This window comes from Seriola dumerili, unplaced genomic scaffold (genome assembly GCF_002260705.1).
Source record: "Seriola dumerili isolate Sdu_G_001 unplaced genomic scaffold, Sdu_1.0 BDQW01000388.1, whole genome shotgun sequence".
NCBI lineage: Eukaryota > Metazoa > Chordata > Actinopteri > Carangiformes > Carangidae > Seriola > Seriola dumerili.
The window spans coordinates 153,239-167,353 of NW_019174643.1; the positions used below are offsets into that span (position 1 = coordinate 153,239).

General features: G+C 42.2%; 1 protein-coding gene across 8 annotated transcripts in view; it reads left to right on the forward strand.

Moving 5' to 3' along the window:
* The window catches only part of exoc6b (exocyst complex component 6B), an 86,012-nt gene that overhangs the window by 43,840 nt on the left and 28,057 nt on the right, over window positions 1-14,115 (forward strand). For 5 of the 8 annotated variants that reach the window (XR_002665598.1, XR_002665599.1, XM_022761095.1 and 2 more), the window contains 5 exons: window positions 840-951; window positions 1,706-1,840; window positions 1,944-2,132; window positions 5,663-5,692; window positions 11,857-11,998. Coding sequence is in view for 6 of the 8 variants with exons in the window: in XM_022761095.1 (XP_022616816.1) it covers window positions 840-951; window positions 1,706-1,840; window positions 1,944-2,132; window positions 5,663-5,692; window positions 11,857-11,998 (608 nt within the window). In the remaining 2 variants the exon portion in view is untranslated. Of the gene's footprint in view, window positions 1-839; window positions 952-1,705; window positions 1,841-1,943; window positions 2,133-2,836; window positions 2,859-5,662; window positions 5,693-11,856; window positions 11,999-14,115 lie in introns of those variants that run through there. The other 3 variants (XM_022761098.1, XM_022761099.1, XM_022761101.1) reach the window with 2 other exon arrangements.

Consider the following 14,115-nt stretch of genomic DNA (forward strand, 5'->3'; position numbering starts at 1 on the left):
TATTTGTCCCCCTTCCTGTGTGTGTGTGTGTGTGTTCAACCTCTTGCACACACAGGCCTCAGTTCAGCTCTTTGTGCAGGTTGAACCAGTTATTAAACAGCAGGTGATGCTTCGCCAGGGACGCACGCTGCCATGAAAAACCACACTAGACTCCCCACAATGTGCAGGAATGTCTTCACTGAACATCACCCACATTTCAAACATAACAAAACTGATAGTATGTCAGAGATTTGTATAAGTGGGTCTGATTATCCATCATCAAACAATTTGTTTTAACAGGAAATCTGAGCTCATTTCAGACTCAACAGCCCGCAGGCTGTCTTTATCCTTTGTTGGCTGTACAGAGGTGGTAATTTTATGACTATTTAAAATTGGTAGAGGACTGGAGTGGGTAAATATATTTAGAAAATAATCAAGGAGGGTGACAGAATTCAAAAATAGGTTTTTGGATTTTTATCTAGCTTTCCAGAAGTCTGTCATTTCAATGATTTGTAATAGTCTGAGTCTTCAATTGCTGTTTTTGAGTTGTTAAGCTTATGTTAAAGCTGCAGTCTTATCAAGAGGCTTAAACCAATGGTAGACTTCTAATGAGCCTGACAGTTAATAACATGGTGATGTGCTCATTTGAATTGGCTGACAGTTAAACTTTTTCCAAATGGAGAGACTCGCAGACAGAGAAATTCACTTAAACTGTTTGTACTGGCTTCCAGACGCAGCAGCTTTCTGCAAGGGATGGAAGAAATCGCTTCTGCACAGTCACTGATTCTCTGTCTTTCTGTGTTTATATGTGTGTGTCTGTGTGTGTGTGTGTGTGTGTGTGTGTGTGTGTGTGTCTTCAGTTCCACGGAGGTCGACGATATGATCCGCAAGTCGACAAATCTGTTGTTGACCAGAACCCTCAGCCACTGTCTGCAGTACGCCATTAAAAAGAAGAATGTCGGGCTGGCAGAGGTATTGTGTTTGTGTGTGTTTGTGTGTGTTTGTGTGTGTGTGTGTCCAGTGTGTAAAAACCCCAGCCTGCTGCTTGTTATAATCTCTGAGGGAACAAGCTAATGTTGTTTGCACAACTTCAGTGTAACTCTGTTGCTCAGAACGGTCATTCTCAACATTTCCAGCTCATTTACCGACACAGAAAAAAAAAAAAAAAAAGACACTTCCCCTTATCAACCTGTTGTTGTTGGGGATTTTCATTCTCCATGCGTTTTGTTTCCATGCTCCATGATCAGCCCTAGAGACCAAACACTCAGAACAGGATGTAATGATAAGATTGCGTGTTGTGGAAAATTCAGTAACTCTGCGTCCTTCTTTTAATAATCATAAACGGTGCTGAATTCCTGAGTAACGAGCAGTGTATCAAGACAGATGTTCAAATGGAGGCTTATGATGCATTAAGTCAAACTGGACTGATTATAGTAGACAAACACTTTTATTCAGCAGATTAATTAATCTTATCGAATTAATTATTATGATATCTTCTCATAAATAAAAGTAGATCTTCCCAGGAAATGAAGGTAAAGGTCACGGCAGCAACATAATGTCATAATGTAATCAGCACAGTCACACATGTAGGAACATTATACGTTTATATTCAATGGTGCGTTTGATTATTTTTTTAAATAAGAGACATAAATAGTTTATATCTGACATGGCTGAAGTTTCCCGGTGTCATTTTTGTGTCCTCTGTCTGTTGGATGTTTACACTCAGTTGGTGCAGGTGATCATTAACACCACCCACCTGGAGCAGAGCTGCCACTTCCTGGAGGAGTTTATATCAAACATCACCAATGTTCCTCCTGACACAGTAAACGCTACCAAGCTGTACGGGACCTCCACCTTTAAGGTAAACACAGACACACTCTTGTCCCAGCATGCAACACAAACACACAGCCATTATCAGAACTGTCCTCTCTGATCTCTGTCTGGTGTCTGGTGTCCTCTTGCAGGACGCTCGTCATGCGGCGGAGGCGGAGATCTACACCAGCCTGAACGCCAAGATCGACCAGTTCCTGCAGCTGGCTGATTACGATTGGCTGGCCGCGGTGCAGGGAGGCGGGACTCTGACTGCCAGCGACTACCTGATCGACCTGATCGCTTTTCTGAAGAGCACCTTCAGCGTGTTCACCAACCTGCCTGTTAGTACACACACACACACACACACACACACACCAATACCACTCTTATATCTGTATTAGTGGTCGACTGATATGGGTTTTTCAGTTGCATCTGATAAAATACAACAATTTAATAATTATAATAATGAGGGTTGAACAATTAATCTTAACAAATACGGCCCATTGCAATATCTCAATAGCAAGAGCTGCAATTTTAAGGTGAGGTTAAGGTAGAATGTGTCATTACAAACCATAAATGAAGCGTTGTGATGCTACAGAGACGCTTCAGCCTCGTATTCTCCAGATGTAAAGGAACATGTTTGTTTGCTACAAGCTCCAACAAAAATCACATCGTCATCATTTTTAATTTGTTTCAGTGAAAGTGAAATGCAAAAAATGCCTATTCCAGCTGAAATCGTTGACCCAAGACACAAAAAAAGCTGAACTTAATTAATTAATATTTATTTAACACGTACGTATGTCTGCAGATATGTTTTTCAGACATTTATTGTGAATCAGCCTTGTGAGCGCAGCTAATACAGATTATCTCACTCGGCCTGATTAATCGGTCTATCACTAATCTGTTGCTAAAATGTTGCACTATTCCTTTAAACTATGATACTATGATGTCATGAAAATAGTGGTTTAAAAAAAAGAAAAGAAATCTCTGTAAGTAGTGGACTTAATTTCATAATTTGTCTCTTAACTGATTTATACATTTTCAGGTCCACAGGAAATAAACCTGGAACATTAGTGTCCGCTACACGTAGACACGACCACATCCTCAGTGTGAATGTGTGTGTTGATGTGTGTTATATAAGCTCACTCAGCAGTTCCTCTCTCTGCATGTTAGCATGAGACATCACAGGGCAGGACAATCTGCTTTACTTCGTTAGAGTATCAGCTTGTTACGGGTTAGATCGTTAACATGGGGCCCGTTAAGCTCATTAAAGGGTGAGCTGGTCAGGTCAGCAGCACCAGATTACACAGCAGCTCCGGCTATTGACTCTACAGCCCGACTGCAATGACATTATGCTCTCCATCAGGATTTTATATTGCACCATGAACAGTGTAGAGTGTAGACAACAAATCATTCAGCAGCTATACGACATCACATCGAGCATCGTAATCACTTCCTGTTGTAGCAGCCGCTCTAAATGAAAAGCCAGTATTTTAGTAGCTTTAGGCCACAGTGTTAATAATCAGGATTAATTGATAAGTTTCCTTAACACCAATTAACACCCGAAAGTGTCGACTTGCCAGCCTCTTTTTGAAAGATCATGTGACCATCGTTTCATTTCAAAAAGTGACAGGAAGGTGTATGAGTGTTGGAGAACTGTAGTTTCCTACTAATATATCGAGCAGTGAACTGGACAGAGGTTCCAGATGTGTTTGTCTCACTGTAAAGTTGTCTTTTAGGTTCAGTTTATTTTTAACAATGAGATAATGTCACTCAAAACATCTCCTCAGTTTTAAGCTCTTTATTTGAATCTTTATCTCTGTTTTCATTAGGAAAAAAAAAAAAACTGCAAACACACACACACACACACACACACACACAAACGGGCGAGCTGTAAGATGATTGCGCACAGAGATTTGGCCAAAGCGGGTCACAAGGCCATAAGGCCACACACACACAGTGGTTGAGCTAAGTGTTTTCCAGCACTTCTAAGAAGCTTTTCCTACACCCCCACGAGCCCCGGACATGACCCCGACACACACACACACACACACACACACACACACACACACACACACACACACACAGGTTAACACACACTCATGCAGTGTGGGGCCTCCTAAGTAGATCAGATGCTATGGATCTAAAAAGCTGGGTGGTATGACCCTCTGAAACAGAGGTGATCATATAAAAGAGTAGAGTTACTCAGAAATGAATTAGATACTATTGAAGGGAGCAGGCAGGAGTCAATAGACCCAAGAACAAAAAAATTTGTTCTGCTACTATTAGGTACTGTTGCTACTACTGCTAGTTTGGTGCTGCTTTACCATTACTAGCACTAATTTTGCTAAATCTGCAGTACCTCCGGTATACGGGTCTTAATGAACCAAAATCTGACACTGCTGATACCGCTGCGTCTTCTAGTGCGACTGCAGCCTCAAAAATGGAGAGAAAATATAGATTCTAGTTTGTAAAATCCAAGCGGTGAAAAATGAAGCCAACAAAAACTGCAGTTCCTCTAATTACCACTAGAGTCTGACTCCAACAGTGAGTCAGTCCCCATAGACTCCCATGTTAAAATGTCCAACTTTTCAGCTGTTCAAATTTTATTAAGACTTAAAGTTCTGCCTAATTAAAGGTGACACCTTTGAGTGACAAGTGGCTGCACCGAAGTCTCAGCTCCACCTCTTTGCCCGATTTTTCACTGCCAGCTCACTCTGAGCTTCACAACCACTCTTCGGAAACCTGTGGGTGACGTCACGGAGGCTACGTCCATCTCTTTACTTATCTTTGTTGATGGTAAAAATCACACCCTGATAAGCTGAGGTTTAAGGTAAAACAAGGAAATAAGAGATAAGAAAATGCAATACGTGGTAGAGAGTGGAGCAGATGTTGGGGAGGCTCCAGCCCACTCAGAAGATTTGAAGTGTGTGACAGGTATTGGAGGAAAATCAAGATTCCAGGAATAAGTGATTTTTTAAAAAGTTTTTATGACTAAAAAATAAAACCTGAGAGGTTATGCAACTAACAATAAGCACACTGAGAACCCGCAGGAACGCACACACTGACCCGTCACCGATATTAATGGAGTGAAGGCCTCGCGGTGACGCAGCAACATTCTTGCAATGATCTGGCACATTCTCCATATATGTGTGTGTGTGTGTGTGTGTGTGTGTGTGTGTGTGTGCGTGCGTGTGCGTGTGTTTTCTGCTCATGTGGTTGTTTTAACAGCTCTGAATTTAACCAGTTGGAAGCAGACGTGCACTGAGGAAAACTCAGCAGGCTCACATTTCTTAAACAACTTTAGAGAAGGGTACACAGACACGTTCACCGTCCCAGTTCTCACTAGAGGGGAATATGCTGCCCTGTCCAAGAGCTAATAATACCGCTCAGAGGTCAGCGCGACGTAGCTAAATACTCATAATCGAATTGAGCTCAGATTTAAAGATGGAACGGGGGGAGAGAGGCATGAAAAGGTCTCAGGAGTGAAAATAATCATATGAAAATTAGAAAGAAAATTTTGGACGCGTAGCTCTCCAGTTTTATGACTTATAAGCTCCTTGATCATTTTTTTTTTTCTGAAGCGCACTGAAAAGGTTTGGCGGCGGCTTCTCCTCCGTGTGTCCAGGAGTTCTCCGTGGTGCTTCAGCACGTCGCCACATAAAGCCAGATTAGCAACATCTCAGGGGCCCGTGTGCAATAAATACCGTGGTGCAGAAAGCCGCCAACGTCCTCGCAGCAGTTTTGATTGAGGAGCTTTGTTTCCATGCAGTTGTTACACTCCCTCAGTTTTCATTTTTCCCATTAATAACACACCAGAATCAATGTTTTGCCATGCGCTTAATGTCCCGGTTTATGTTTCTTGCCGTAGGGAACTCCAATAGAACACGCTACCTTACCGGTGAGTATCTGGGTTGTTGTGGTAACGGAGTGATGTTGTACCAACCCCTGACTGACCTTGTTTAACCCTAATTTGACCCCTCCCTCCCACACACACACACCTGAGAGTTGACCAACCAGCATGTGAGATGTAAAGGAAGTGCTGCACGTTTGCCTGATATGTGTTCATGTGCTCAAATCTCTGTCCCAATACCAGGGAGGGAAATCGTACCCCGCCACCAGCCAGTGCTAACCAATTGTTTGCATTTAAGCTAATGTACCAGAAACTCTGGCAGGTTACACCGTCATTTGGAGATCCTGCTCTAGTCTAAAACTTTATTTACTCTGTAAAATAGTTGATATTTAATCCTTTATATCTGATGTGGTTATGCAATCTTGACTAGAGCACGTCTGGTCTTCACTTTCTAAACAATAAAAAAATGAAATCTAAAGAAAAAGCCAATAAAAAAAAAGTTTTTTAGAAAGTATTTACTACTCGTTCCACTAGACAAAAATAAATTTCCAACCCTGGTGTCTGTCAGATGAAATGTGGTCTCTAGTCCTTGAAGTGAAGCTGCTTGCACTGGCTCTTTGTGTGTGTCAAGGTTACATTCAAAGAGAAAACATTCACAAAAATGCATCCAAACCCTGAGTCCAGACTTCATTTTTGTGGTGTTTCTTGAGTGACATGAACAAATACCTGCTGTAATGCAGCAATCTGTGATTGTTCCACAAAGACTAAATCTGGAGCGTCTCTCTTTACGGTGATTTGGAGGTTGACTATGTGAACTGAATTCCCAAACACATAAGTAGATTCCCATTTTCAGCTGTTTTCCAGGTCATGAATCAGAATAAGCACCTGTAACCCTTCAGATTCACCCTGAGTACTCCGTCACTCTCATATTCCCTGCCTCAGATTTAGTCAAAGAGCTCTGGGGTGTCGCACATCAGTATCCTTTTTTTTTTTTTTTGTGCTGTGATCCCACCTCTTGACTTTTGGCTGCCCTGACTTGCTGTTCATTTGACTGACAGGTTTCTGGATGGACAGAGAGCATATTATACACCGTGTCGAATCCCTTCCAGGAGTTGTGAATCACTGCGTTATGGCATTGTGAAGCACTGACTTACCGTGCTGCTGTGTTTCTCACTCGGCCTGCTTCTAGCGTTATGAGGCCGAGGCTGAATCCAGCTGAGAGCACAAGCTGTGTCCGTAACGGGAGGCGCAGTTTTGTTGGAGATGCATCGATCTGTTGTTACACTGAAAACCTTCACATATGAGGTTCTGGTTGTTCTAACAGATTTGTCAAGAGCCTTTTGAGTCTAGATTTAGCACAAACATGATCTCACACAGCTTCAGATGTGGAAATATCCCCTGCAAAATATGTTATCGAACCCTCGTTGTGTTTATGTGATGTTATATTGTACTTGCTCTGCCTTGGTCAGATCACCACAGCATTTGTAAATAACTTGTCATTGTCAATGGCGATCGTTAGCACAGCTAACTGAACAGGACTATAATAGTGTGTTTCACCGCACACAGACCAAAGAAAATACCCTGAAAATAACTGTGTTTGAATATTTGACCACATCTGTTTTTGACCACAAACACACACACAAATGTTTTTGTTGTCGCTGGATCGGAACCAGATTTTCAGGATGCGTTAGAAGCTTCATTAAACTTGTTTTAGTTTCAAGTATAAAAGCTGCACTTATATTATAATACAATATCATCATATTAACAATGGATCAAACGACTAAATGTGTTGTGAAAGGGGTCGTTCATAGTGACGAACTCATCTAGATCACTAGACTCTGCGGTACCTCTCAGCTCCGCACAACGTTTTAGCATCTTTCTTTGAAGCTTTAGCATGATGCTGTAATGAGTCTCTACGTCTTCGAAAAATACCATTCCCCGCCCCTCCTGACCCTCATCTGTTTTTCAAACTGAGCCCCGCCCTCTTCAAACGCGTGAAAAACACAGTAGAAACTGTAACTTTGTCAGAAACGTCTTCATGGAGAAAACCGTCACGGATAGTAAGAAGCTTTGGTGGAGAAAGTACGTTCTCAGCTGCGTTATCCCGTGTCTGAGACAGGTGCANTTGAAGCTTTAGCTTGATGCTGTAATGAGTCTCTACGTTTTCGAAAAATACCATTCCCCGCCCCTCCTGACCCTCATCTGTTTTTCAAACTGAGCCCCGCCCTCTTCAAACCCGTGAAAAACACAGTAGAAACTGTAACTTTGTCAGAAACGTCTGTCTTCATGTAGAAAACCGTCACGGATAGTAAGAAGCTTTGAAGGAGAAAGTACGTTCTCAGCTGCGTTATCCCGTGTCTGGCCACTAGAGGGCAGAAGAACTTCAAAGAGGTTGTTAGACATCCATTACAGACATATTAACTACTTATGAAGTTTGTTTAGGTAAATAAATGCCCGTTTATACACCAAGCAACATCAGCAGTGCCCGAACCATACAGTTAAAGAGCCGTAAAACCAAAACAATGAGCTTAAAACTCGCTCTCACATTACACACAGTCATTTAATTCAATATTAACAACAAAGATATTGATTCATGCAGCTTCATATTTAAACTTAACTGTTAAATTTCAGCTCCTGAGAGTTGAAATAGTCCCGGAGACAGAGACAGAGAGAGAGAGAGAGAGAGAGAGAGAGAGAGATGTGTTTATTAGCATATTTTCCTCTCATTACTCCTCCTTTTCCTTCCTCGTCGCCCCCTTTCATTCCTCGTTGTTGATCATTCACCACCCCTCTGTTTCTCCGCCTGACCCCGCCAGTCTCGTCCCCATCCTTTCCCCTCACCTCCTTCCCTCCACCTCGCCTGCTTTCTTTCTCTTTTGTCTATTTGTTCAGCCGTTAGCAGCTGAGTAGTTTTTAATGAGCTCTTTGATGAACGTCTCTCGTTAGCTGGAAGGAGGGTTGGAGGGGAGAGGTGGAGGTTTAGTATGATGTCGGAGGATGGAGAAGCGGCATCGCTCGGTGCCGCGTTCACTCCCTAACTGTCTCTCCTTCACTTCTCCTCCATCCTTCTCACCTTCAATCCTGCTCTTTCCTTTCTCACCTTTCCACTCGATTTTTTTCCTTTACTCTGATTAACTTTCCTTCCCTTACTTCAACTTCCTTTCCTCCACTTCCTGTCTTTGCTTTTCTCTTCCCTTTTCCTTTCCTTTCCTTTCCTTTCTTAAACATTACTTTCCTTTCCTCGTCTTGCCTTTACCTTACTCATCTTTTCTTTTATTTCATTTCCTCCCCTCTTTCCTTTCTTCACATTCTCTTTCCCTCGTCTACCTTCCTCACTTCTCTTTACCTTTCCTTTTTTTCACATTTCAGCATCTTTCCTCTCCTCACTTGTCCTCTTTCTTTCCTTTCCTTTCCTTTCCTTTGCTTTCCTTCCCTGTACCTTGTTTTCTTTTCTTTTCCTTTCCTTTCCCTCGCTTTCCTTTCTTTTCCTTTCTTCCCCTATCTTCATTCCTCCTCCTCCTTCCTCCTCCTCCTCCCTCCTCCCCGCCCCAGGCTAATCGTTCCCAGTTGTCTGTATTGAACTCTGAGACAACGCCATTTCTGTCAGACAGACCTACCTGTGTGCTTTTGTGTGTGTCAGTCTGCCCAGGTTCAGGACATGTAAATAGAATTAGCCCATTTCACGCTCAATCTCACCCTATGATAATTGACCCCTGGGGTTGTGTGGAGTGTGTGTGTGTGTGTATGTGTGTGTGTGTGCATACAGAGTTCAGAGGCCAGCATCGTATTGGAGGATATCCGGCCAGTCGTAGGTGTGTGTTTCTCGAACATATGTGCTCGCACGTGTGCGCCGTGTGTGTAATTTGATTTCCCTTTGAGGTGAGGGCTGCCTCTTGAATGAACTGCGCTCCAGACTCTTTCCTGGAGGTGGACCTCAGTTCACTCACTGCTACAATGGGATCTTTCTGCTGCTGTCGGGTTTGTTATATAAGATAAGATGAATTTTATGGATCTCCGAGGGGAAACCAGTTTATTACAGCGGCAGCGAGTTGAGCTGCTGCCTGGAGAACGGAGGAAATGATATTAAAGTTTGTCACGAACATTAAGAAATTACTTATTTAGACTGTTTGTTAATGAAAGACAAGAATTTAAAATAACCTGTCTCTTACCGTGTTATTTAAACTTGGATTTACAGACTAGGTTCATTTTTTTGATTGCTAAACTACTTCTATATATTTGGAAATTAAGGAGGGATATTCCAGGAAACTCACAGAGTAAGATCGTTCCTCTGAATCATTTCTCTGAATTTTCTCAAGATCACTTTACAGGAATATAAATATGTTTTCCAGCATTTCTTTGCATTAGCTGGTGGTTTTTCACATAAACTAGACAATGGACCAGTGTTGAGAAGGACAGGAGAATGCGCCGCTGTTAAGATTAGAGATATAGTATGTTTCTTTGGTCACACATTCATTATAAAAACACCAGATCATCTACATAGATTCATGTATAAACCTGTACTAACCAAATTTTTATTTTTTCATTTTGAATTATAAATTACTTTTTACTGTAAGTGCAATTTTATGCCCCATTACTTGACAAAATACAACTGACTCCTGTTTAAATGTGAGAGCAAAAAGAAGAAAACATGCCGTGCGCTGATTAACTTCCAACTCATAACAAAAGCACAGATTTGTGTGAAACTCCTGTTAATGAAACGTTCACTGTGACAGTTTACAAACATAATTAAACAACATTTAGAAACAGTCACATGTGTGATCAGAGCTGTGTAAACACACGGTGTAATTATATGATTATAACAGGTTCACGCCAACACTTAAAGCTAAATTACCTGTGTGTTTGTCTGACCTGTGTGTGTGTGTGTGGTGTGTGTTTACATACGTGTCTAGTCTCACTGTGTGATTAATGAAGGTTATTAAAAATACACGGCTGGCCTGAGAAGCCTGGTGTGTATTGTCAATCACCTGAAGGCGTGTTTGTGTCGGCCACACATCGACGCCACGTCTCGTTTGGCGCCTTCAGAACGTGCACTTCCTGTTTTGTTTTTGCCGCTTATTTCGCACAGAAGGACAGAAATCACAGATGATTTTTTAAATTTTAAATAGTTTTCCGCGTGTTGTGATGGTGAGAACGTTAGCTCGCGTTCTCAATGTAGCGTTTTGTCAGAACTGTGTTAATAGGAAAAGGAATTTAAAAACCAATGGAAACAGAATTGCGTTATTTAATGATTACATGAAGACAAAACATGTTTTTTAGCTGTGGATTTCTTCACTTTCACTCACGGCTTTGTGGTTTTTTGTTTTTTGTTTTTTTCTTCCCCTGCTGCACTTTTACTCTTTCACTCCTCGTCTACCTCGTGTTCTGCCCCTTCCCTCTTCCCCTTTTCATCTCTCTGCTTCACTCTGTTGGAATGCAGACGTCCAGGTCAAGATCGAGGCCACGGCTAGTCACTGACATTGCACACACACATACAGTATACACTCACACACACACACGCTCAATCAAAGCCACACAAACACATGTTTTGGTTTTGGTATTAATGCGTTGTCATGTACTTCCTCATCCGCTGCTTTTATTCTTATTATGCTCCTTCATCATCCTGACTGCACCTGAACATAGCATACTTCATTAACGCTCACTGTGTGTGTGTGTGTGTGTGTGTGTGTGTGTGTGTGTGTGTGTGTGTCCGTGTCTGTGTTTTCATACACTAAAAAAACCTTGTGATAAAGTGCACTCGATCAAATTCTGATTACCACTGTGTGTGTGTGTGTGTGTGTGTGTGTGTGTAGTTAAACACACGTCACATGCAGTTGTAAGGCAGCATAGACGATAAAGAAGTAACACACTGACTCCAAACCACAACTCTATTTAAAAACACAGTGTTTCAGTCGTCTGGTGTTTTTCGGGTCAAAGGAAGTGAGTGCACCTCAACGGGTCTTTTCAAACTAAAATATCTTCACTTACAGTATATGCACGTCTCTGTTGGTCTGACTGATGCAACGTGCAGTCCATGAAAAGGTTTTGTTTTTCTCAAGACTAAAACATTTCTGGTTTAGTCGTTGCTCAGGAGAGGATGTACTTTTTTATTTCTGGATGGAGGATGGAAAACGGAAAGATGTCACAGTTGCAGGAACAATATATGGAGACCTAATCTCTCTCTCTCTCTCTCTCTCTCTCTCTCTGTGTTTCAGGGTAAAGTGGCCCAGACCGCCTGCATGTCGGCCTGTAAACACATCTCCACCTCCCTGATGCAGCTCCTTCTCGACCCGGAGGTCCGACAGATCTCCATGGGAGCTCTACACCAGCTCAACACCGACGTCAAGGAGTGCGAGAGTGAGTGTCCACGTTTAGTTTTTCGTGTTTTTAGTACAACTTTTCTTCCTTCAACTCCCTCCCTGCCCTCCTCTTTTCCTTTTCTTCCTCCCACACACGTACGCACGACACGATCAGGCAGACGGAAGGTGACGAGTCCAAAAAATCGATGCGTTTAAGTCGAAATCAGACAAAACACAGATGCTACTTGTTTGGAAACCGGCTTGAAACTGTGTCATGTGTGCAGTTTGCGTTTGGGAGCACAGGGGGCGCTATGGTTTAGGGAGAGTATCGTTTATATCCTTTTATCCTTTCTACCTTTTCTTCTTCTCTCTTCTTCCCTCACTGTTTTCTCTCTCCAGCTTCTCGTCTTCTGTCTCTTTTTCTTCTCCGGCCCTTTCCCACCGACACTAACACTTTTGCTCTTCCTCTCTTTGCCTGTCTCCTCATCCTCCCTTCTCTTCCTTCCCATCACATCCTCAACCCCCCCTCGCTCCTCCCTCGCCTTGTTTTCTTGGAGATAAAGGAGCGAGAGAAATGAAAGAGTGAGAGGCGTCGTTGGCTCGGTTTCTACATGATCAAGGTTCTCAGAGTCACAGTATGGGTCACACGGTCTGCGTGTGTGTGCGTGTGTGTGTGTGTGTGTGTGTGACATAATGTGCAGTGACATGCGTGCAGTGCTGTGGAGGGGTTAGGAGGTTACAGAGTTACTTATTCGGGGCAGACGGAGCTGGGATCAGAAGAGGAAAAAACAACAGGAAAGGATGGAGAGAAGTGGAGGGAAAGGAAGTGAAGATACAGTGGATGAATGGATGAAATGAAAGAGGTGAATAATTTGAGGGATGTGAAGAATTCAAAGGAGGGAAGGGTGGAGAAAAGGAAACCGAAGGACAGCAAGGAGATGGTGGAGGGAAAGAGGGATTAAATTTGGAGGGAAAAGGATGAAAGAATGATGGAGAGAGAAAGAGAGAAAGGAATAGGAACAAGGGATTTGTGAAAAGGTGAAATGATAAGTGGATGGATAGATTAAAGGGAGGATGGGATGGAGGGATTGAAATAAAGTGAAAATAAGGGACTGTTAAACTTTAACCTTTAAAAAGGAGGTAAGTGAATCAGAGAAACGTATTAAATGAAAGAAAGAAAAGAAAGGAAAGAAAGAGGGACCAAAGAAGGAATATTTGACAGGAGGATAAATAGTCAAAGAGCATTGAGTTCATGAAAAGAAGAATGAAAAATGAATGGACAGTAAGTATGAAAAGGGAAGGAAGGAAAGGAATAAACAAAGGAATAGAGAATGTGGAAAAAGGATAGAGGGAGTAATGAAAAGACGAGAGAAGAAACGAATGAAACAGGTGACGTTAAAAAGCAGAGAATGGTCTGAAAAGTAGAATAAAGAAATAGAGAGATGAAAAATGATGAGGTGAAGGAGAAGGAACATTCCCACTGTTGGATCATGTTGAAGAAAGAAAGTGAAGTTAGAAGAGATTAAATGAAAAAAGAAAAAGAGGGTGAAACTGTGGGATAGAGAAGAAAGGGATGAAAGTGAGGAGAGTGACAGGAGGGCAGACAGAATGGGATTAAATGAAAGAGGTGTGAAATTAAAAAAGAGAGCACAAGAAGAGTAGAACAAGAAAGAAAGAAAGAGGGCAAAATACACGGATGAGAGGAGGGATTAAATGAAAATTAACGGTGAGCTTGAAAGGAGGAGGAAGTGAGGCAGAGCACAGAGAAAGAGGGATTAGAGATTAAATAGAGGGAGGAATTTCAGGATTGTGACGGATAAAAAGAGAGGGAGGTACAGAAGAAATGAAAATGATCACTGAGGAACATGTGGAAAAAGATGGACATAGTAGGACATAGGGGTGTAAAGAAAGAAGAACGGAGGGAAACTGGCGAAAAAGGACGAGAAGTAGAGTGTGCACAGGCAAGAAAGTAAGGGAGCCGGGAGGGAGGGAGGGAATATGATAATGAGGATGATATTTACACGAGCATAAAAGCAAGAGAGTTGAATTAAGTTGGGACAAAATGAAAGAGCGATAAAAGAGGAAGAAGAAACTTGCTTGGAAAAAAGAAAATGAGGTGGAAAGGAGGGCGGGGGGGGCGAGACGGAAGAAAGAAAAATGAGGAAAATTTTGAAA